Below are 23,162 nucleotides of genomic sequence, written 5' to 3'. Positions count from 1 at the left end.
GTGCCAGGGAGATGAGGCCTCACAACTTCTGGCTGCAAAAACCAGTGGGAATGGAGTCAGTGGAAGAAAGAAGCCCCAAGAAGTTCCTGTTGAAGAACCCACACAGGGACTCACTCAGACTCACTCCTCTGAGCTCTAGGACTGGGGTAGCAGCTTGAAAGGCACCAGTGGCACAGGGAGGAACTGAAGTGTCTGGCATCGAGGTGGGCAGAGGCCACTGTCCCCTTTCTAAACCCTCCCCCACAGAACTGGCATGCTGGTGCCGTATCTGAGACTATCAAAACGGCTGACACTGTTTGCCCCACCTTGGAGATGCCCAGAGACTCTGTCCCACCCAACTTATGGGCCCACAAAAGCTGCTTTAAAAAAAAAAAATATATATATATATATATATATATTTTTTATTGATTATGTCATTACAATTGTCCCATTCCCCCCCATTCCCCTCCACCCTGCACACCCCTCCCCCACATTCCCCCCTTTAGTTTATGTCCATGTGTCTCAAGTTCTTTAGATTCTGTATTTCCCATACTATTCTTGCCCTCCCCCCATCTATTTTCTACCTACCGTCTATGCTACTTATTCTCTGTACCTTCTCCCCCCTTCTCCTCCTCCCACTCCCCTGTTGCTAACCCTCCATGTGATCTTCATTTCTATGTTTCCACTCCTGATCTAGCTGTCCTCTTAGTTTGCTTTTGTTTTAGGTGTGGTTCTTAATAACTGTGAGTTTGCTGTCCTTTCACTGTTCATATTTTTTATTTTCTTTTTCTTAGATAAGTCCCTTTAACATTTCATATAATAAGGGCTTGGTGATGATGAACAACTTGAACTTGACCTTATCTGAGAAGCCATTCTAAATGAAAGCTTTGCTGGATAGATCAATCTTGGTTGTAGGTCTTTGGATTTCATGACTTGGAATACCTCTTTCCAGCCCCTTCTTGCCTGTAAGGTCTCTTTTGAGAAATCTGCTGACAGTCTGATGGGGACTCCTTTGTAGGTGACTGTCGCCTTAGCTCTTGCTGCTTCTAGGATTCTCTCCTTCATTTGAATCTTGGCTAATATAATGATGATGTGCCTTGGTGTGTTCCTTCTTGGGTCCAACTTCTTTGGGACTCTCTGAGCTTCCTGGATTTCCTGGAAGTCTATTACCTTTGCCAGATTGGGGAAGTTCTCCTTTATTAGTTGTTCAAATAAGTTTTCCACTGGTGGCTGTGCCTTTCCCCCTTCTGGTACCCCTATAATTTGGACGTTGGAACGTTTAAAGATGTCCTGGAGGTTCCTAAGCCTCTCCTCATTTTTTTGAATTCTTGCTTCTTCATTCTTTTCTGTTTGGTCATGTTTTCCTTCCTTCTGATCCACTCCTTTGATTTGAGTCCCAGTTTCCTTTCCATCACTATTGGTTTCCTGTGCATTTCCATTCATTTCACTTAGTTTAGCCTTCATATGTTCCTTTAATTTGTGGCTATAATCAACCAGTTCTGTGAGGATCCTGATCACCAGTGTTTTGAACTGTGCATCCGATAGGTTGGCTATTTCTCCATCGCTTAGATTTATCGGCTCTGGGGCTCTGAGTTGCTCTTGAGCCATGTTTTGATTTGTTCTAACTTGTTACATATGAGGAGGGGAGCCTTAGGTGTTCACTGGGGGGGGGCCACCCAGGTGGCTGGGTTGTGAGCTGTATGTGGGGGCAGGGTCAGAGAGGGACAATGGTGTTTGTTCCACTCTCTCTCAGATTTCAGTCCCTTCTGCTGCTTCCTGCAAGCAAACCGGGCCCCCCTGGTGCCAGCTCCCGGGTGTGTGGGCCTGTGCACTCTCCAGGACCCTGTGGGTCTCTCCAACAAACTCTCTGTGAGCCGGGGAGCTTATTCCAGCACCTCGACCCCAAAAGTTTTTCCAATTGGTGCTTTTAGGCTTTAATTCCCATTGCTGGGGCCCTGGCCTGCACAGTCCGTCTCACTGCTCGCTCCTTCACCTGGTTTATCTGCGTGTAGATGTGTGACTGTGGTCAGCCAGCCACCATGCACCCCCACTGGGGGTCCACCTGTTGCCACCCTACACCAGGGATCTGCCAACTGCCACCTGCACGGCTGGGTCGGTCTGGCCACTTTTTCCAGCAGGGCCCCTCTCTGCCAGCCACTGATTCCACCTGTTACTGGTCTGGCTGAATGGTTCCTTGTTGTCGGACTTCCGTACAGTTCAATTTTCTGTCTGTTTTGGTTGCGTTTTTGTTACTAAAACTTTGTTGTCTTTGACCTTGGTTGTGCGAAGAGGCACAGTGTTTCTACCTACGCCTCCATCTTGGCCGGAAGTCGTAACTACCCCAAGCTGCTTTCCCATATGAATGGGTGGCCTTAGCTCCTGTTTTACAACTTCCTAAATCCTCTCAAACAAGCAACAGCTGGCTTCAGTGAGCCTGAGGTCCTGCACCAGCAGCAGCCAGCCTAATTCACAGCTTGGCTTCGCCTGGGAGTCTCCAAGACCAGCACAAGTAGCAGCCATCTCAGATTGCTTTATAGACCAGGAAGGGCAGCCCTGGGCAGAACATAGGTGGGGGATGACCTTGGCCTGCACCACCCGGGAAACCCCAGAGCCAGAGCACCAGTGGACAGCTACAGACCACATTGGAGCACCACCACCTGCCCCTGCACAGCTGATCCTCCATGAAGAGCGGAAGTTGGTGGTCCATGGTCACAGCCAATTCTTGCAGCTGACTGGCCTGGGTAAATCCCTCCCATTGACCTGCCAACAGCAACCAAGGCTCAAGTACAACAGGAGGGTGTACTCAGCCCACACGAAGGGCACACCTCGAGTACCCAGCTTGGGGGATGGGGGAGGCTGTGCCACCGGACCCTACAGGACACCTGCTACATTAGGCCACACGACCAAGACACAGAGTCACAGAATTGTACCTAATATGTAGAAACAAACACAGGGAGGCTGCCAAAATGAGGAGACAAAGAACATGGCTCAAAGAAAGAACAGATCAAACTCCGGGAAAAGAACAAAAACAAAAGAGAGATAACCAACTTATCAGAGGCAGAGTTCAAAACACCGGTTATCAGGGTGTTCGAGAGACTTAGTGAGGACCTCAGCAGCATAGAAGAGACCCAGTCAGAATGAAGGACACGCTAAGTGAAATAAAGAACAGTGTACAGGGAAGCAACAGTAGAGTGGATGAAACTGAGAATCTAGTCAACGATTTGGAATACAAGGAAGCGAAAAACAACCAGTCAGAACAAGGAGAAAATAGGATTCAAAAGAAAGAGGATGGTGTAAGCAGCCTGTAGGACAACTTTGCATCACAGGGGCGCCAGAAGAAGAAGAGAAAGAGTAAGAAACTGGATATCTGTTTGAAAAAATAATGAAAGGAAACTTCCCTCATTTGGTGAGGGAAATAGACATGCAAGTCCAGGAAGAACGGAGTCCCAAACTAAATGGATGCAAAGAGGCCCACTCCAAGACGCATCATAATCAAAATACCCAAGGTTAAAGATAAAGAATCTTTTTTTTTCCAGATCTTATTTACTTATTTTTAGAGAGAAGAGAAGGGAGAGAAAAAGAAAGGGAGAGAAACATTGATGTGTGGTTGCCCCTCACACGTCCCCACTGGGGACCCAGCCCAAAACCCAGGTATGTGCCCCAACCAGGAACCGAACCAGCCACCCTCTGGTTCGCAGGTTGGCACTCAATCCACTGAGCCATACTAGCCAGGGCTGGAGAAAACCTTAAAAGCAGTAAGGGAAAAGAAGTTAGTTACCTACAGAGGAGTTCCCATAAGACTGTCAGCTGATTTCTCAAAAGAGACCTTACAGGCAAGAAGGGGCTGGAAAGAGGTATTCCAAGTCATGAAATCCAAAGACCTACAACCAAGATTGCTCTATCCAGCAAAACTTTCATTTAGAATGGAAGGACAGATAAAGTGTTTCTCAGATAAAATCAAGTTCAAGGAGTTCATCATCACCAAGCCCTTATTATATGAAATGTTAAAGGGACTTACCTAAGAAAAAGAAGATAAAAAAGATGAACAGTGAAAGGACAGCAAAGTCACAGTTATTAACAACCACACCTAAAACAAAAGCAAACTAAGAGGACAGCTAGATCAGGAGTGGAACCATAGAAATGAAGATCTCAAGGAGGGTTAGCAACAGGGGAGTGGGAGGAGGAGAAGGGGGGAGAAGGTACAGAAAATAAGTAGCGGACTTCCGCCAAGATGGAGGTATAGATGGATGTTCCGTACCTTCTCACACAACCAAGTTTAGGGACAACTAAATAAGAGCATCAGAAAACACAACCAGAACACGGAAAATTGAACTTTTTGGAAGTCCGGTAACAACAAATTCTTCAGCCCGACCGGTAAGGGGCGAAACCGGCGTCTCGTGAGGGGTTGCACAGGACTCTGGTCGGACGGACCCAGGCGCGGAATCCAGACGCGCGAATCCAGACGCACGGGTTCCAAACCCAGGATTGGACCCAGGATTGGACCTAGCAACCCACCGGGTGAGCGATTGCTGAGGAGACAGTGGGGAGGCAGGGCTGCGTGTTGACTGCGGTTGCCTATCTGTGGGCGAGCGGACAGGCGAGGGAGTGGGCGCTTGGACCGGGCCCGGCGGTCCCCGTGGCTTGCGGCAGTAGAGGGCGCCGCCATATCCCCGCTCTGACCACGCCCCCACATACAGCGTCACAACCCAGCGACCTGGGAGTCCAAGGCACCGCTTCTCCCGCTTAAAGGGCCAGAACAGACCAAAAATGTCGCAGAAAGACCTCAGAGCCCCAGAGATAAATCTAAGCGACGAAGAAATAGCAAAACTCTCAGACGCACAGTTTAAAACACTGGTCATCAGGTTCCTAAGAGATCTGGTTGATTATAGCCACAAATTAGAGAAACATATGAAGGCTAAACTAAGGGAAATGAATGGAATTCCACAGAAAACCCATAGAGATGAAAAGGAAACTGGGACTCAATTCAATGAAGTGGCCCAGAAGAAAGCAAATAATGGCCAAACAGAAAAGAGTCAAGGAGCAAGAATTCAAAGAAATGAGGAGAGTCTTAGGAACCTCCAGGACATCTTTAAACGCTCCAACATCCGAATTATAGGGGTACCAGAAGGGGGGAAAGACACAACCACCAGTGGAAAACTTATTTGAACAAATAATAAAAGAAAATTTCCCCAATCTGGCAAAGGAAATAGACTTCCAAGAAATCCAAGAAGCTCAGAGAGTACCAAAAAAGTTGGACTCAAGAAGAAACACACCAAGGCATATCATAATTACATTAGCCAAAATTTAAATGAAGGAGAGAATCCTAGAAGCAGCAAGAGCTAAGGGGACAATCACCTACAAAGGAGTCCCCATCAGACTGTCAGCAGATTTCTCAAAAGAGACCTTACAGGCAAGAAGGGGCTGGAAAGAAATATTCCAAGTCATGAAATCTAAAGACCTACAACCAAGATTGCTCTATCCAGCAAAACTTTCATTTAGAATGGAAGGACAGATAAGGTGCTTCTCAGATAAGATCAAATTCAAGGAGTTCATCATCACCAAGCCCTTATTATATGAAATGTTAAAGGGACTTATCTAAGAAAAAGAAGTTAAAGAAACATGAACAGTGAAAGAACAACAAGCTCACAGTTATTAACAACCACACCTAAAATGAAAGCAAACTAAAAGAACAGCTAGATCAGGAGTGGAAACATAGAAATGAAGATCTCAAGGAGGGTTAGCAACAGGGGAGTGGGAGGAGGAGATGGGGGGAGGAGGTACAGAAAATAAGTAGCATAGACAGTAGATAGAAAATAGATGGGGGGGGCAAGAATAGCATGGGAAATATAGAACCTAAAGGACTTGGGACACATGGACATAAACTAAAGGGGGGTAATGGTGGGGATGGGGGGCAGGGTGGAGGGGAATGAAGGGGGGAATAGAACAACTGTAACAGCATAATCAATTTTAAAAAATAAATTAAAAAAAAAAGAAATCATTGTACAACATGAGCTTTGAGGGCAGTATGATAAATGAACCACATATTTTCAATACAATATCAAGAGAAAATAAATGTTCATCATATTTTTCAAATAAAAAAAAAGAAAATAAGTAGCATAGACAGTAGATAGAAAATAGATGGGGGGGGGACAAGAATAGCATGGGAAATATAGAATCCAAAGAACTTGAGACACATGGACATAAACTAAGGGGGGGTAATGGTGGGGACGGGGGGGGTAGGGTGGAGGGGAATGAAGGGGGGGAATAGAACAACTGTAACAGCATAATTTAAAAAAATTAAAAAAAAAACAAGAATGGTTTGGAAGTACTGTAGTATAGTACTAGTTATACCAAGGCACCCAGTAATAAACATGGAAAGAACCAACATTAAATAATTAATTTTCAATAAAACACATGGGTTTATAGAAGATTAATGTAAAAAAAAATAAAGAGACAAAGAGCAAAGTTGGAGGACTCATACATCCAAACTTCAAAACTTCCCACAGAGCTACAGTTAGCAAAACAGTGTGGCACTGTCATAAAAATATGCATCTAAGTCAATGGAACGGAACAGAGTCCAGAAATGAACTCCACGTCTGTGGCCAGCTGATTTTCAACACGGGCGCCAGACCCTTTGAAAGACAGTTTCTTCAACAAATAGTGCTGGGGCAACTGGATAACTACACACAGACTTCAAATCATGTACAGAAATTAACGTGAAATGAGTCAACAACCTAATTACCAACAGCTAAAATGATACAACTCTTAGAAGAAAACAGGCATAAGTCTTCCTAACCCTGGATTTAGCAACCGATTCCTAGAAATGATACCAAAAGGCCAAGCAACCACCACAACAAAAAAAACAACAAAAACAGCTAAACGGAACTTCATCAAAATTAAAAGCTTTTCTGTAGCAAAGAACACTATCGAGAACGTAAAGAGCCTTAGCTGGTGTGGCTTGGTGGACTGAGTGCCGGCCTGCAGACCGAAGTGCTGCGGGTTTGATTCTCAGGGCACAGGCCTGGGTTGCAGGCCAGGTCCCAGTCGGGGGCGTGGCAGAGGCAGCCACACACTGTTGTTTGGCTCCCTCTCTCTTTCTCCCTCCCTTCACCTCTGTCTAAAAATGAATAAATACAACTTTGTTTTTTAAAGTAAAAAGACATCCTACAGTGGGAGAACATATCTGCAAATCATGCATCTGACCAGGGTCTCGTACCCAGAATGCATAGAGAATTCTTACAAGTGGACAACAAGACGGCAAACAACCCAGTTTAAAACTGGGCAAAGGCCATGAATAAACATTCATCCGAAGACATTATACCATTTTACCCACTAGATGGCCATAACCAAATTAGTGGGAAATAAGAGTTGGCAAGGATGTTTAGAAATGGGAGCGCTTGTATTTCTGCAGCTTAGAATAAAAAATGGCTTAGCTGCCTGGAAAACGGTTTGGCATTTCCTCCAAGTCACACCGCTCGACCCAGAAATTCCACTCCTGGGTGTGTTTTCCAAAAATGGAAAGTAAGTGCTCAGGCAGATGCTTGTGCACCAATATCCACAGTGGCTTTCGTCACAGCGGCCGAAAGGTGGAAGCCGCCCAAACGCCTCTCGGCGGATCGACAGATAAACGCGGGTGTCTGCACAATGGGGTATTATTCCACCGCAGAAATGCAATGAACGAAGCGCGGAACCCTGCCCCAACCTCGGCCAGACCTTGAAAACACGGGAGTAAGTGAAAAAAGCCGGACGCAAAATGGCAAAATGCTTCCAGTAAGACTCGAGCGCGTGGAGGACGCCAAACGGAGGAGCCCGCGGGCCCACGGAGGTGCCGCTGTCCCGTGGGGAGGCGACGCAGTGGCCGTTCCGTGGATACGGGGGTTTCGTGGAGGAGGACGACAATGTTCGGATCATGGTGGCTGCGCAACGCTGAGAACGCACTAAATTCCTCCGAATTGTTCGCGGAAAGTGGTTCATTACAACGGTTAATTAGATGCGCTATAGATGTCACCTCAACAAAGGTGCAAGAAAACTTACCATTTTGTGAAATACTCTGACGTCTGGGATTTGCTCAAAAATAACGAGATGGGGTAGAAACATAGAAAGTTAGAAACAAAAAGCCTCTGGTGCGCAGCTACGAGGGGCTGGAAGTGTTGGAGAGACTGGCGCCGGCGGCCCTGCGGGCGCGGGGGCGGGGCGCGGGGCGCCGCACGGACCGAAAGACCCCGACGCCGCGGAGGGGGCCTGGGCCTGCCTGCGCCCGGGGCGGGGATCCCGGGGGCCCTTTGGGAAATGACACCATTGTACCTCAGCCTTACGGGCATATATATTCACAGCTTTACTGGAGTACAGTCACCTGTAACATCGGGCGTTTGTTAAAAAAGGATTGCCCTTCGGGTCTGGTGCGCGCTGCGCAGCAGAAGCCGGTGGAGACGCGGAGGAGGTGGGGCGCTCTGCCGCGTCTTGCGCCCCATCCTGAGAAAGTGCCCCCCAATCCGAGACGCCCAGGGTCTTCCCAGGGCACGCCCTCCCCGCGACTCCCGCGACACCCGCTCGAGGCCCTGGGGGGGGGGTGACACCTGCCAGGCGCGCTGCGCGTCCGCACCAGGCTCCCCCAGCCCACCCGGGACCGGACCCGGGGCGGGACCGGGCAGGCGAGGCCACGCCCCGGGAGGCGGCCTCAGCGGAGCCCCCGCCCCGCCCCAGCCCCGCCCCGGGGCGCGCGCAGCGTCCCGCCTTCCCGACCGTCCGAGCTCCGGGCCGCGGCTTCCCGGGCGCTGGGGCCATGGCGGCCGCAGAGCCCAAGCCCCCGGCGGGTGTGGCCGCGGCCCGGCGCCTGGCCCGGGGCTGCTGGTCCGCGTTCTGGGACTACGAGACGCCCAAGGTGATCGTGGTGAAGAATCGGCGCCTGGGCGTCGTGTACCGCCTGGTGCAGCTGCTCATCCTGCTCTACTTTGTGTGGTGGGTGCCGGCGCGCGGAGGCTGGGGGTCTCCGGGGGTAGGGCAGAGAGGACGCGGGGCCCCGGGGCGGGGATACGGTGAGAACACGGCGTCCACAGTCGCTCCAGCGCTGGCCCTGGTTCCCCACAGGTACGTGTTCATCGTGCAAAAGAGTTACCAGGACCGGGAGACGGGCCCGGAGAGCTCTGTCATCACCAAGGTCAAGGGCATCACCTCGTCGGAGCACAAAGTGTGGGACGTGGAGGAGTACGTGAAGCCCCCCGAGGTGAGCTCCGCTCCCCACGCGCCTGAGGGTGGGGCTGCTGGTGGCTGAGCTGCCCGCGCCCACCAACTGTCCCCTCCTCCCGAGCCCAGGGAGGCAGCGTGTTCAGCATCATCACCAGGATCGAGGTCACCCCCTCCCAGACTCTGGGAACCTGCCCCGAGGTGAGACCAGTTCAAGGGCGGAGCAGGGGAGGACCGAGCTGTGTTTGGGGACTGAGGCTGTGCGGCCCCTGACCTAGCAGTCTTCTCCCTAGAGTGTGAGGGTCTCCAACGCCACCTGCGACTCCGACGAGGACTGCGTGGCAGGAGAGCTGGACATGCTGGGAAACGGTCCGCGTGTGCCCGCTGGGGGTGGGTGGGGTGGGGGCCCTGCGTCCCTTCTCTACCTGAGCACCTGTGCCTGCAGGTGTGCGGACTGGGCGCTGTGTACCCTATTACCACGGGGCCTCCAAGACCTGCGAGGTGTCTGGCTGGTGCCCCGTGGAAGATGGGGCCTCTGTCAGGTGCGCCCCCAACCACCTGGGACCCAAGTTTACTGCAGCGACTCTGCTCCTTCCTCCTTAGTGGGGTGGGGGGCAGTGCAGCCTGGGAGGCTCAGTGGGGTGGGGGGGGAACTAAACACACCCAGTCTTGCCTCCTCAGCCAATTTCTTGGTAAGATGGCCCCAAACTTCACCATCCTCATCAAGAACAGCATCCACTACCCCAAATTCCAGTTCTCCAAGTAAGAGCCTTAGGGTGGGGACCAGGGATTGGCTGGGTGGGCGCTGCTTCCTGAGAACGCTCCTCCCACCTGTGTGCTGGCCTGCTCAGGGGCAACATCGAGAACCGGAAGGACAGCTATCTGAAGCGCTGCATGTTCGATGAAGTGCTGCACCTGTACTGCCCCATTTTCAGGCTGGGCTTCATCGTGGAGCGGGCAGGAGAGAACTTCACAGAGCTGGCGCACACGGTGAGGGCTTCTGCCTGCCCAGTCCCTTTGCAGCTGTGGCCAGCAGGGCCCTCCCAGCAGGAGAGGAACGATTGGGTGCCCCACTTGGCTATGCGTAACTCCTGCTGAATTACTGACTCATGGCCAGACACCGCTAATCTCCTCATGCCCCAAATGTGGGGTGCTCACCAAGCTCTAGGCCCTGAGCTGCCCAGGTTCCCCATGATGTGCACCTCACACAGCCTCAGGATGGGACCCAGGGCTCTTGAGGGTCCTGTGTGCCTGCCCTAACCCCCATCTCTGTGGCCATTTCTGGGCAGGGTGGTGTCATTGGGGTCATTATCAACTGGGACTGTGACCTGGACCTGCCAGCATCAAACTGCAACCCCAAGTACTCCTTCCGGAGACTCGACCCTAAGCACATTCCAGCCTCCTCTGGCTACAACTTCAGGTACCTTGGCCTTGGACACGTGGGTCCTCATCCACCCTGGCTGTGGCAGGTGCTCAATGGCAGGGACACCAGTAGGTCAGTGGAGATTTCGAGCTGCCCCTCTAGCTACAGGCAGGCACCCACTGCCAGTTCCTCAGGGTCAAGGTAGCTGGTCATTCAGTCCCAGGTTCTGACATGGCTCCTGGTCATTCCATCCCAGGTTTGCTAAGTATTATAAGATAAACGGCAGCAGCACCCGCACGCTCATCAAGGCCTACGGGATCCGCATTGATGTCATTGTGCACGGCCAGGTAAATTGGCCGGCCTGGTGGGCCTGGCACTCAGCTGGTCCAGCTCCACGTCCCCCACGAGCCCACCCCTGATGGTCTAAGGCAGCCTTTTCTCCCCAGGCAGGCAAGTTCAGTCTGATTCCCACCATCATTAATCTGGCCACAGCGCTGACCTCCATCGGGGTGGTAAGGAACACACACTGGGGTCTGGACACATGCTGTGGGTGGGGGTCCCGCGGAGCACTCACATACCTGTCTTGCTGGCCCCAGGGCTCCTTCCTGTGTGACTGGATCTTGTTAACATTCATGAACAAAAACAAAGTCTACAGCCATAAGAAATATGACAAGGTGTGTACATCAAAAGACTCCCCAGGTAGCTGGCCTGTGACACTGGCCCTTGTTCTGGGTCAGGCCCCTCCGCCCCCTTGTCCCTGCTCCGCAGACCCAAGCAGACCACAGGAAGAGGGGCAGAGTCAGGCCCAGGTCATCCCGCCACCACGGCCTTGTCCCACATCTGCCCTGTCTGAGCAGATGGTGGACACTCCCGATCGGGGTGCAGGACCGGGGCCTTGGGCCTCCGAGCCTTCCCAGCAGGACTCTGCGCTCACAGACCCCCGAGGTCTAGCCCAGCTCTGAGCCCACCTCCACCTCCCCTCACTAAGGCTGGGTCTGGCCCTGAAGCATGGCTGGGACCTGCATGAAGAACCCAGGCCCTGCCCCCACACAACATGCCACCACATGACTGGGAACCAAAGGACCTCCATGCAGTTGGGCCGTGGGCTGACGGGGCAGCATCCTGACCCTCGCTGCCCCCCACCTCCTGACTTCCACACACGCTCCTCGCCCTTCCCCATCCACAGAGCCCAGGTCCACCTGCCCAGATCCCTTGCTTGCCTCCTCAGCAAATCACATGTCCAGAATCCAATAAACATGTGGCCAGAATCATCAGACCTTGTGTTTTGGGAAAAACACCTTGAGACCCTGAAGACAAATGCAACAATGCAGCGGTTGGTCCCTGTACAGGGGATGCAAGGGCTGTAACCAGCCTGGCGTAGTGTGTGCAGGCACACTGCTGCCCTCCTTGCCCAGCCAGGCCTGTTACATCTGACTGGGGGGTGAGAGACAGGCTGAGTGCATGATGATCCCAACTCCTCTCAGCAGTTAGTGTGTTCACTAGCTTCCCACAGGGGTCACCCCAAGTCCTAACCCTTAAAATAAGAGAAAAGGATGGCAACAAGGACAGAAGCCAAGGAGAGGTGGAGTCGTACTCACGGGAAATGGAAGCTTATGTTCTAATGACTCTTAACCCCAAGTGCCTTTCCAAGTTTTGAGTACTGCTGGGCTGGGTGGGAATTTGGTCCAATAGGAAAAGGGTCCCCAGTGCAGAGCGCTGGTGCCAGCCTGGTCAGGCCTGTGGGTAATTTGGCTACTGCATCCTCAGATGCCGCAACTGTTGCTACATTTTGCTGCCTTGCCTGGCCAGACTTTGTTCTCTGGACAGCAGCTTCTCTAGCAAGTCACAGCAAGTACGTAGGCATGAGGAAACATTTGCAGGTGTGATGAGGCATGAGCCAAATGTCTCATGCAGCTCTTACCTGTGACCCATCACTCCCAGGCTCAAGGGAAGGGAGGGTTCAGACCATACCAGCCTGGGCATCAGGCATCCCCAAGTCGGAATGATCCTCCTACCCACCCACACCTGACAGCTGGGCTTGGCCCACTTGCTGCAGCCAGCAAACACTCCCACAGCCCTCGCCCAGCCACCCAGAGAACCTCCCATCCTTAGGACATCAGCTATACAGGTCACCCAAATGCCCATGACATCCTGAGTGTCTGGCTCACAGATGTCCAGCTCTAGTTTCAGAGAAACTGGCTTTTCCAGTTGGGGTTGGGCTGCAAGCTCAAGAACCAGGGCCAGGGGTTCAGGTTTCCCAAGTGACCAGTGCTTTGTACCCCAAATGCCCCCACTCAAGCTGGCCTCTGGGGAAATGCTGGGAGCTAGAGTCCAGGGTACCTAGGGCCCCATCTTACAGAAGGGACAAGGAGTGAAGCATCCAGGGTGAGGCTGAGGGCCAGCCCCCACCTCCATCCCCGAGCAGGACTCCAGCATCACTACCAGGAAGCTTAGTTAGCTCCCCCCACCCCTGGCCCTAATTTGATCTGATCTCCATCTGGGGCTGACTTGGGCTCTGTCCACCTTTCAGCCAGCATCAGGTTTCTCTTGGCCACGGGGCCTGGCCGGTACTGCAGGCGGCACTCAGGGGCCAACACAGCCAGACAGCTGTTAGCTGCTCAGCCTCCCTTCTAGAGACCGAGGGGCTGTGCACATACAGCACGTATTTTAAGAAATGTAAAATTCAGATGAAAATTCAAAGTGGAACTGAATGACACAGAAATTGGTTACAAAGACAAATTTAAACCAGGCTGAGGCCCAAAGACCCACCCGGGCTTCCCATGAGCCCACCCACCACTTGGGGTTTGAGTTTGCTGTCTCACCAACCCCTCCTGTTTCCAGTGTATTTCATTAAAAATGAGGTACACAGGGCTTATGTACTGGGGCTGGAGACAGGATAGAGGGAGAAGCTGGTGCTCATCAGAGGACCCGGGTGCTCCCCAGCCAGCCCCCTCCAGCTGTATGCAGGACAGGGCTCTGAATAAACTGAAGGTCCCCTTGGGCAGGCAACCCTGAGTTGGGTGCCCTGTGGGGTTAGAGGTCCTGGAACAAACCGTGAGGCTGAAGCAAGAATAGGACTTGCCCCCCAACCAGCAAAATTGCTGCTTTCCTTCCTCCCCTGAAAAGAACCTAAAATGTGGGTAAAATAGTATTTTTCTAAAATCCAGATGGTAACATATACTACGAAGTCCACAATCAATGGTGCCCCTCACCCCTTCTTAGGCGCCCCCCTGGGCCCACAGAGGTTCGGAGGGAAGGTGGCTGTGGCCAAGCCCTTCCGAGAAGCCCTGGCCCAGAGGAGGCAGCTACACCCGACACAGTGCCCTCCAGCCCGTTTTGGCCAGGAGGTCTCCACAGAGAAGCTCAAGTCCTGGGAACCTACCAGGTCCTGCTTCCCGGATGGGCCCTGGCCCGCAGAGGCTGTGGGACGAGCTTCCCCAAGGCAACAGGTGCCTGGATAGCAGCGGCTGCAGATTCCCGCTCAGGTGGCACCTTGCCCTGGGTCTGGCCTTTAGTCACCCTCAGGTCTCAGTTCAAGCAGATGGCCCAGGGGCAGCTGGGTGCAGATGTGGGGCAGGAGGGGCGGGCTTGTGCGGCAGAGTCCACACACGTTTACACAGTGAGGAATGACCCGTCCGGGCTCCTCGCTGGAGATGTTCTCTGACCCACGGCTGCCCTGACCAAGGCTGGGACCGGGAACCGAAAGGTGGGCCACTTCCTGCTCTGGCTGGTTTGGGTGCAGTGATCTGCTCCCCCAAATCTCCCTAATGGTTATTTTCTGTGGCGCTGTGTCCTGGACATGGTTGTGAGTTGGAAAGCTGGGGCAGACAGAGGGACAGTGTCCGGCTTGCTAATGGCTCAGCTGGGGATACTTCTGCAGCAGCCACTCCAGGGTCTCTGTGAGGTACGACATGCCATAGTGCTGGGCAATGTTCCGAAAGATTCTGATCTGCTCCATGAAGACCTGCAAAAGGATCAGTTGCCATGAGATCCAGTCCCAGAGGAGGTGCAGGACACAGGCCATGGCCTAGGAGTGTGGGGAGAAAGTGATTGTGGGCAAGGGCCAGACAGGGCAACAGCCATGGAGGAAGCAGCCCTACCTTGGTGTGGATGGTGAGGGCAAAGTCGCCGGCACAGCTGCAGTACATGGCCATGTTGGTCTCCTTCACACCCCGGCACTTCAGGCAGATCTGAAAAGAGAAAAAGTCCTGGTCGGGAGACCCTGCCCCTCACAGCCTGCACCTCACCTGTGGGCAAAGTCGAGACTTCAAAGTGGCCTTCATCCAAGTGTCCGGCTGCTTCCCGGCACCCCTGCTGTGGGCACCCACCTGCTCCAGGTCACACCAGACACGCCGGTCTCTGCCCAGAACCAACACCTCCCTTGGGTCTTTCCTGAGAGGTCCCCTGTGTCCAGTGCTGAACACCCCCTCTGTCTCTCTCACACACACACCATCAATTCTCAACACTGACCCCACTCACACACTTGACCTTGTTTGCTATCTCCCTTCACTATAATGAAGGGTCCAGCACCTGGCTATCACAGATGCCCCATAGATGCTGAGACTGAATCACATGGGCTGTGGACGAGGCCTGACCCAAGAGGTAGTCATCTTGGAGGACCATGTTATGACCCAAGACCAACACACCAACAGCTGTAGCTTCCCTTGAGTACAAACTGCTTACTGAGAAGACCCTTTGCGGGGAGTGGGTTGGGTGGAGCGAAGCACCAGCGCCAGGCCCCAGCTGCTCACCAGGTCCTGCAGGGTGAAGGCCATCAGTTTCTTCTGCAGGGCCTCCACCAAGGCCATCTCGATCACCGATGAATCGTAGGCGACCTGACAGTTGGAGCAGAGCCACTGGGGCAGCATGGCCCCGTCCTGGGCAGAGGACAGGGAGGGAGCAGGTCACCCTCTGCACAGCCTCCCTTGGCAGCGTCCCTGCACTGGGCTTTGGAGACCGGCCTTGAGAAGACACTTAAGAGAGGACAGCTCTTGCGAGAGGCCCATCACTGGGTGCAGCAGCTCACTCAGCTGCAGGGCATATGCTTACATCACTGACAATGTCCTCATGTGTTTATCAGGACAATGCGTTAGCATGTGGTAGTCGAGTGCCTTAAGAAGGGTGCCCGTTCTAATTCATGTCATAGCTGGCAGGGGCCCAGTAGATGTAACTTGCAAAAGGTGGGGATGGGCCCCTTGTGCATGGGTGCTGCGCACCTGGGAGAAGGAGGGCTCTTTGCACAGGTCCAGATCCCGGCAGAAGTTACAGCTGTGGCAGATGACCTCTGGCAGCACGTAGGAGCGGCAGGGGTCTTGGAACTGGGCCTCCTCTGAAAACTCGCCCACGTCCACCAAGCGCAGAAGGTCCCGGTTCAGCTTGTTCACCTGGTTTGTGATGTTGGTGTCCAGAGACAGGACCTGTAGAACACAGAGCAGGGGTAAGGGCAGCTCGCAGGCCTTCCTGCTGCTCGGCCCGGACCGGAGAGCCCTGTGGCCGACTGTGAGAGCGGCAGCTTCTAGGCTTCACCTCCCACCTTCCTATCCTGTCAGAGCATCAAAGGGCGGAGACGTTTCCTCTGCGTCTGTGGCTCCCCAACGTGGCCACGTGCCCGAAGGCACTGCCCCACATCTCGCGGGCTTCCTCAGGTCTGGGGACTCTGGCACACACCAAAGTCTGCTCTGCCTGTTGTCACTGGCTCCTTTTCCCTGAATGATGGGCAGTCCTGAGTCTACTGGAGCCTTACCATCTCAAATGCAGAGTGGCTGATGCCTACCTTCCAGGGCGGAGGCATTCTCAGACTGGCCTAGGGGCCTGCAGAGCTGGGGGTACATCACAGAACCCTCCTGTCTGAAAGGAGAGGCCCCCCACTCCTGTAGCCCTGCTGTCCTAGTGTGATGCCAAGAGCCGGAGCCAGACGCCATGGAGGGGCCGCTGTTGGGAAGACTGATTATGGTCCAGTGGGAAGCCCACGCTAGCCAGTGAGACAAGCAGATTTCAGCAAGCAGGTGAGTTCACAAACACTACACATAATGAGGATCAACAGCCTGTAGATTCCCAAAGAACCTACAAAAAGGCCACAAGAACTAAGGTTTATTAGCAAGGTTGCAAGTACAAGATTAATACACAAACTTCCATGTATTAACAGTGAACTGGAAACTGAAAACACTGCAAATAAGTGCAGTATTTATATGCCGAAAAGCCCAAACTCCGATGAGGGAAATCAAAGTCCTAGAGAAACAGACTGAGAACCTCAACAGCGAAGTGTCAGTTCTCTGCAAATTCACCTACAGAGTCCGAACTACAATCAACATTCCAGAAGGACTTTTTATTTGGTAGAAACTGATATACTGATTTGAAGATTTATGTGGAAAAGCAAAGGAACTTGAATAGCCAACGCAACTTGGAGAAAGAAGAATGCGGCTGGAGCAGTCACACCGCCTGGTTCCAGGACTTGTTGGTAAAGGCACAGAAATCAAGACGGACAGACGTCCAGATAGATGGACATCCAGGAGCAGACCCACACAGCCAATTATGTTTTGAAAAGGGTGCAAAGGCGATTCAGTGGAGGAAGGATATTCTTTGGCAATAGTGCTGGAATTATTACTGGATATGCTTGTACAGAAATATGGACCTCAACCTCTAAATTTATGCATTATGCAACAATTAACTCAAAATGGATCAGACTAAATGTAAAACTATAAAATTTGTAGAAGAGAACAGAAAATCTTTGTGACCTTGGTTAAAGCAAAGATTTCTCAGATGACACCAAAGGTTCAATCCATTTTTAAATAAGATAAATTAGCTCTGGCTGGTGTGGTTTAGTGGATGGAGTGAAGGCCTGAGAAGCAAAGGGTCACTGGTTCGATTCCCAGTCAGGGTACATGCCTGGGTTCTAGGCCTGGTCCCCATTGGGGTGGCGTATGAGAGGTAACCACACACTGATGTTTCTGTCCCTCTCTTCCCCTTTCTCTAAAAATAAATAAATAAAATCTTTAAAAAAAGATAAATTAGATCCAAGTTAAGACCCTTTGCGCCCTGGCTGGTGTAGCTCAGTGGATTGAGCACGGGCCTGCGAACTAGACAATCTCGGTTCGATTCCCAGTCAGGGTACATACCGGGGTTGCAGGCTGGTTCCCTGCAGGCCAGTTCCCAGCAGGGGATGCATGAAAGGCAACCATACATTGATGTTTCTCTCCCTCTCTCCTTCCCTTCCCCTCTAAAGATAAATAAATAAAATCTTTAAAAAAAAAAAAAAGACCCTTTGCTCACTGGGAAACACTGTTAAGACAATTTTCAAAGAATGAGCCAGAGCATGGGAGGAAATATGGGGAAATTAATCTCTCATAAAGGACTTGTCTCCAGAATATATGAAGAACTCTCAGAACTCAACAGAAAGAAAAATGATCCAATTTTTCAAAATGGGCAAAAGATTGGAAATTTCATTGAAGACACATGGACAGCAAATAAGCACATGAGAAAAGCATCATTAATATCAGGAAAATGCAAGTAGAAACACAAGGCGCCACCACACAGGTGTGTGAACAGCTAACCTTGAACACGAACAAGCCCGAGTCCCAGGGGACAGGGATGGCAGCGGCCCTCGGCTGCCCGACGCGGACGCCGACAGGGCGGCCGCTTCCGAACAGGCGTGGACGGTTCGGCCCAGCCACCCTGCTAGGGTTTTACTCAAGAGAAGCAAACCTGCATCCACAGGAAAACCTGTATGCAAATATTCTGGCGGGTTTATTAATAACCACCAAAAAGTGAAACCAACGTGAATGTCCCCGTCAGTGAGTGAGCTAAGAAACTGGTCCTCACAGACTAGAGCATGGCCTGGCCTGGAAGAAGTGCAGGGCAGAAGCGCATGACATGGAGAACCGCAGTGTGCTTTGCTAAGTGACAGAAGCAAGGCCCACAGTTCCCTGGTGACACCGTGGAAGAGGCCACCAGGTAGGGACAGGGGTAAGAGCAGGGGAGTGAGCCCCCGGGGCAGCATGGGGACCTCCTGGGGGCGACTGCTGTGTGCCTTGCTGTTGGTGGCACAACTCTATCCCTCTGAAAACCCCGAAACTGCACACCCAAGAGCAACTCTTCCTGCATGTAAGTCTTTTAAAAAAAGATTTCACTTTATTTTTAGAGAGAAGGGAAGGAGAAAGAGAAACATCAATATGTGGTTATCTCTTGTGTGGCCCCTACTGGGGACCCGGCCTGCAACCCAGGCATTTGCCCTGACTGGGAATTGAACTGGCAACCCTATGGTCCACAGGCCTGCACTCAATCCACTGAGTCACACCAGCCAGGGTGCTGCGTGTACACTTTAAGAAGTTAACAGACGTAGGGACAAGGGTTGGGGGGGTGATGGAACATTCTGTACTGTGTGCTTGTGCCAAACCTCATGGTGAATTTTACTGTACGTAAACTATACCTTAATAAAGACAAATTAAAAATTCTAGTCTACTAAAGAACTGAAATGGTCCGCTATACCATTTCTCCAGCACAACCAAAAGTCACTCGATCCGAGTGTCTGCCGCTGTGAAGTGCAGTGTGCTGGGAGGTGACTTAATGGGCAGTGAGAGCTCTGCAGGCGAGGGCGCCTGCTTGTCCTTGTCTGGAAACATTACCCCACATTTGATTCGGTCTCCCTTCCCAGAAAGGCATTTGGCATCCACGCAAGCGCTTCTCTAGGTTCCACTGAAGCCTGGATGTTTCGGGAGCTCTGTGCGGTCTCTGGCCTGTCACCCCCCTAGCGCCTGTGGCTGAGACACTTTCGCCATAAGCCCCAGATCACCCTATCCCAGGGTCTTTGCACCCCCTCTGCCCAGACATCATTCTCCCCTGGGATCTGCATGTGGCCAGGCCGTCCCGGTCACTGTGGTCTCAGCCCCACGTCCTCTCACACGGCCCCTCACCTGCCCTGCTCTCCAAGTCCAGCTCACAGCACCTGTACTCCCTGAGCTCACCAGTCCCTCACGGAGTTGTCGTCCCCCCACACTGGAATGTAGACTCCATGAGCTCCCAGTAGCTCCCAGTGACTGCATGGACCGGCAGCCATGGGTGTTTGTAGAATAAATGAGTAGCTTACACCTGGTCCCTTGCCTCACACACAGGGTAGAGTGAGCATCCTTACCTTGCACACGTATTTGATGAACTCCAGAGCAGGGTTATTGAGCAGCAAGTGAGAACCAGGAAGGACAGGAAACATTTCTGAGAGCTCAGCTGAGTTCCGAGAGCCTGTGACTTTCTTTTGAATCTTCTGAGTGATGGTGAAGAAGTTCTGAGTGAGTTCATTTGCCACATAATCTTGAGAGAAGGTGATCATTCCTGGCAAGAGGAGAGACCCCCACCTCGCACAGTGACAAGGAAGCCGAGGAAAGGACTTGGGGACACTGAGGAGCATGGGGGTCAGGTGACAGGTGCAGCAGTGGTCTCATGCACGGGTGTACTCACCAGGAAGGGCTCCAGCTGCCCCCTGGGCCTCCTGTGATTGCTGGCTGGCCACCCGCCTCCGCACAGGGGTGCTGCCTGGGGCGCTGCGCCTCAGCTCCTCCTTCATGCTGTGGTACACGGCCACAATGTATGCTGCAGAGGGGGGCACAGGCCTTGAGAGCTGCCAGCACCCAGAACACCCAGAGTCCAGGGACACCCTGTGGCTGGTTAGATAGCTGGCCAGCCTGGGCTGAAATGTGGTTACTGGCGATGATTCCATTTACTACATTTAGATGAGCCAGAGTCCACTACAGAAACGTAAATAAGCTAGGCACACTGAAGCCCAAGCTTATCCACACAGAGCACCGTCTGAACAAGGCAACTCCCAGCAGCCTTTGCTGGACAGCAACAAAGACAAGGACTTGACCCCAGGTCAGCACACCAGACCTACTGTGCCCTTATGTTTCAATAGAACCTAAGAAAGCGAGACTAAGGACAAGCAGACAAAACTACAAAATAATCATAAGTAAAAGCACCTCTGCCCTTAGGTGACTGTGTCTGTGCTGTGACAGAGCTCACCACCGGCTGTTTCATTCTACGACGGGCTCCCAATTACAATGGGCTTTTCATTTATACACATCACTGGCACATCCACCTGGGTAACCTGGTTTGTAAACTCTACACCTTTAGGCCCTTTAGGCCCAAATCAGTGATAGCAGGTAGCAACAGCAGGTCAACCTCAAAGCCCGGGCTGTGGGCAGCTGATCAGGAAGTGTTCCATCTGTCCTGCTAGGGGTTTGTCTTTAGTTACCACACACGCACACAGGAACCTTGGGGCAGAATTATGAGCCCCTTGGGCAAGAGGGTGAGGGTCTCCTCTCAGGAACCTCGACACCAGGCTCACGTTCCGCAAGCCCGGTCTCCCAACCACTCACCTTCTTGTGAGGCCAAGAGGCCCAGGCCACACCGCTGTACGGATGGCGCAGCTGGGTGGCGGCTCACCTGAGACGATCATGAGGAAGTAGCTCTGGCAGGAGGCTGCCTGCGGCAGGAACTGCACGATGTTCCAGTTGTTTTCCAGCAAGTCCTCCACGTCTGGCTCCTGCGCACCATCGTCATCCTCGCCCTCGGGCTCCTCTTCCTCCTCCTCCTCCACCTCTGCCCTGCCCTCCTCCTGGAAGTCCTGCTGCAACACGGTCGCAGTTGTCTTTGCCCACAGCCATGGGAAGCACACCCAGGTTGAGTCGTGCGGAGCCTGGTCTACCCGATTCCACCTCCTCCGGCCACTTGCCCCCCAAGCCCATCAGATGCCCATGGACACCCTAATGCGCACGGTGTGCTGATGTGCCTGGTGCTCAGCAGCAGTCTGCAGATGGAGACAGTTACTCTCACTCCGCCCTTTCGAGGATTCACTCCACAACTGCTTCCTCCCGTGGCCCAGGAAGGAAAGAAACAATGGTGTCCTGGGCGACCAGTCTCTAGTCCGAGTTCCAGATGTCTCAGGAGGGTGCCTTCCCATTCTACATGTGAACTCTGACATCCATCACCTCCAGAGCAGTAACTAACACTGCCTTCCTGTGACCCATCTACACCACCTGCACCTCCTGACCTCCTGCCTGGGTCCCCATGGAGCTCCCACCCCAGCACGGCATCCAAGGGCAGCCTTTTCCCATCAGCTCTCAGCAGTATGGCTCCCCACCTGCTGGCTGTTCCTCCATGGGGACCCGCCCAGGGAGGGCTCAGTCCTCACAACCCATAAGCCCCCAAGTCCCAGCTGCTGTGCTCACGAATGACCCCAAGTTCCCATGCCCAGCTCCTTCCCAGATGCCCCTGCCACCACCTGCCATGTGCCTCTACCTTACGCTTGTTGAGCAAACATCAGATGTGGAAAAATGCCACCCGTCCCCACAGACTGTGGCTCCCCTCATCTTACACTCCCTCCTGCCCTGTCTAGGTTCACACACCTAGGAGCAGCCCCACACAGCCCACACCCGTGTTGACCCACACCCACCACCTTCAGCACCCACTGAGTCCTTCTTCCTCATTCCACCTTGCCCTGAACCTGTCCCTGGGATGACATTAATTGGGCTCCTATAGCTGTCCACATGGAGCCCAAGTCAGGGCCCGATACTCCCCCGCTCAGAATCCCCCATCATGAAAAGCCAAGTCTCCATCACAACCTCAAGTGCAAGTGCCTGCCCTGGTCTGCTCTTGGCCGTGCCTGTGACTAGCGCCCCAACCCTCGCCCCGCGACTCACAGCTGCCTCACACCAGTTGCTGAGCCTTGCTGCCTTTAAGCTCTACTTTCCTGTCACCTCCTCAGAGGTTTTGGGGGCCTCCCCATCTCCATCGGACCCTGCCCCCAGCTGCTGATCCTGAGCCCTCACCCTTGCTGACCCTAATCCTACACCTGCTTGTCTGCTTGCTCATGACCTCTCCACCAGAGGCATGACAGCAGGGACCCTGGTGTTTGCTGCTAGACCTGGTACCCGACGTGTGACCACAGTGTGTGCCAAACAGATGTGGACCCCAAAGTCACTTCACTCTCCAGGACTGGTCACCTCACCTGTCCACAGTGGATACGAGATGGAACATTCCCTTTGATGCCACCATAGTTAGAGGGATCCATCCAGAGAATAAACTCCCAGCATCGAGAGAAAGAAATCGTCAAGGAGTGGAAGATCTCTTTAGAATGAATGCTAAAAAGAAGCAAAACAGAGACTGCTTAAATGAAACCAATACTTTTCCCTCCATTCTCCACTTTCTTTCTTACCCTTCACTGATTTGAGTCTCTCAAACTTCCTATGGAAAATGACGAACAGTAGGAAGGAAACGTCTGTACTGGGTGGGAACAACAAAGATGTCGTGGAGGGCAGGCGCCACGAGAGCTGTGGAGCAGCTGAGCCCCCAGAGCCCGAGCCCACACACTTGCTCCCACGGCCACCAGGGGGCCTCGCAGCTCGTGGGGCACTGGGATGCGCTCATGGCAGTCTTGTTTCAAGGGTGGGGGAGTGAGCTCTGGACCTGCCTACAAATCTCAAGAATGCCCCCAAGGATCAAACTGTTTCTAAGTAACAGAACATAGAGCCCCAGAATAGTTACAAGAATGCCACAGCATCCGACATACAAGGCAAGATCCACAATACCTGAATCCAAGTGAACATCACCATTTGCAAAGGAGCAGAGAAACACACCACACAGAATAAGGAGA

At 52.7% G+C, this 23,162-nt stretch overlaps 2 protein-coding genes across 6 annotated transcripts in view; one reads left to right on the top strand and one right to left on the bottom strand.

The window, feature by feature from the left end:
* The first annotated feature begins 8,730 nt into the window (after nt 1-8,730).
* Nucleotides 8,731-11,786, top strand: P2RX2 (purinergic receptor P2X 2). 4 transcript variants are annotated; one of them, XM_037160947.2, is made up of 12 exons: nt 8,731-8,937; nt 9,067-9,202; nt 9,292-9,363; nt 9,456-9,531; nt 9,608-9,704; nt 9,844-9,924; nt 10,014-10,152; nt 10,452-10,582; nt 10,782-10,872; nt 10,972-11,037; nt 11,122-11,199; nt 11,514-11,786. In XM_037160947.2, exons 1-12 carry the CDS (start codon nt 8,762-8,764, stop codon nt 11,550-11,552), a joined length of 1,182 nt encoding a protein of 393 aa, XP_037016842.2. In that variant the 5' UTR covers nt 8,731-8,761; the 3' UTR covers nt 11,553-11,786. The 4 variants fall into 4 exon arrangements, with proteins under 4 accessions (XP_037016842.2, XP_037016840.2, XP_037016839.2 ...); XM_037160945.2 differs by having other exon boundaries at nt 11,122-11,786; XM_037160944.2 differs by having other exon boundaries at nt 10,972-11,786.
* A 1,420-nt stretch (nt 11,787-13,206) lies between these two features.
* The window catches only part of POLE (DNA polymerase epsilon, catalytic subunit), a 40,008-nt gene continuing 30,052 nt past the window's right edge, over nt 13,207-23,162 (bottom strand). The window contains exons 42-49 of one of the 2 annotated variants that reach the window (XM_037161062.2): nt 22,518-22,650; nt 20,954-21,137; nt 19,973-20,104; nt 19,653-19,846; nt 15,742-15,942; nt 15,277-15,402; nt 14,626-14,715; nt 13,207-14,489 (exon numbers count right to left, since the gene is read on the bottom strand). In XM_037161062.2, coding sequence (XP_037016957.2) covers nt 14,376-14,489; nt 14,626-14,715; nt 15,277-15,402; nt 15,742-15,942; nt 19,653-19,846; nt 19,973-20,104; nt 20,954-21,137; nt 22,518-22,650 — 1,174 coding nt within the window. In that variant the 3' untranslated portion in view covers nt 13,207-14,375. The remainder of the gene's footprint in view (nt 14,490-14,625; nt 14,716-15,276; nt 15,403-15,741; nt 15,943-19,652; nt 19,847-19,972; nt 20,105-20,953; nt 21,138-22,517; nt 22,651-23,162) is intronic. The other variant, XM_053669691.1, reaches the window with a different exon arrangement.

This window comes from Artibeus jamaicensis, unplaced genomic scaffold (assembly GCF_021234435.1).
Source record: "Artibeus jamaicensis isolate MK-2021 breed Jamaican fruit bat unplaced genomic scaffold, CSHL_Jam_final contig_525, whole genome shotgun sequence".
NCBI lineage: Eukaryota > Metazoa > Chordata > Mammalia > Chiroptera > Phyllostomidae > Artibeus > Artibeus jamaicensis.
This window is presented reverse-complemented; position numbering and strand designations above follow the sequence as displayed.

What these genes read in the sequence shown, in the direction of transcription:
- P2RX2 (XM_037160944.2), top strand. Translation starts at nt 8,762, where the DNA reads ATGGCGGCCGCAGAGCCCAAGCCCCCGGCGGGTGTGGCCGCGGCCCGG. An exon ending in CTCTGGGAACCTGCCCCGAG is followed by an intron (nt 9,364 to 9,455) that starts GTGAGACCAGTT and finishes TCTTCTCCCTAG; the next exon opens with AGTGTGAGGGTCTCCAACGC. An exon ending in ATGTCATTGTGCACGGCCAG is followed by an intron (nt 10,873 to 10,971) that starts GTAAATTGGCCG and finishes TTTTCTCCCCAG; the next exon opens with GCAGGCAAGTTCAGTCTGAT.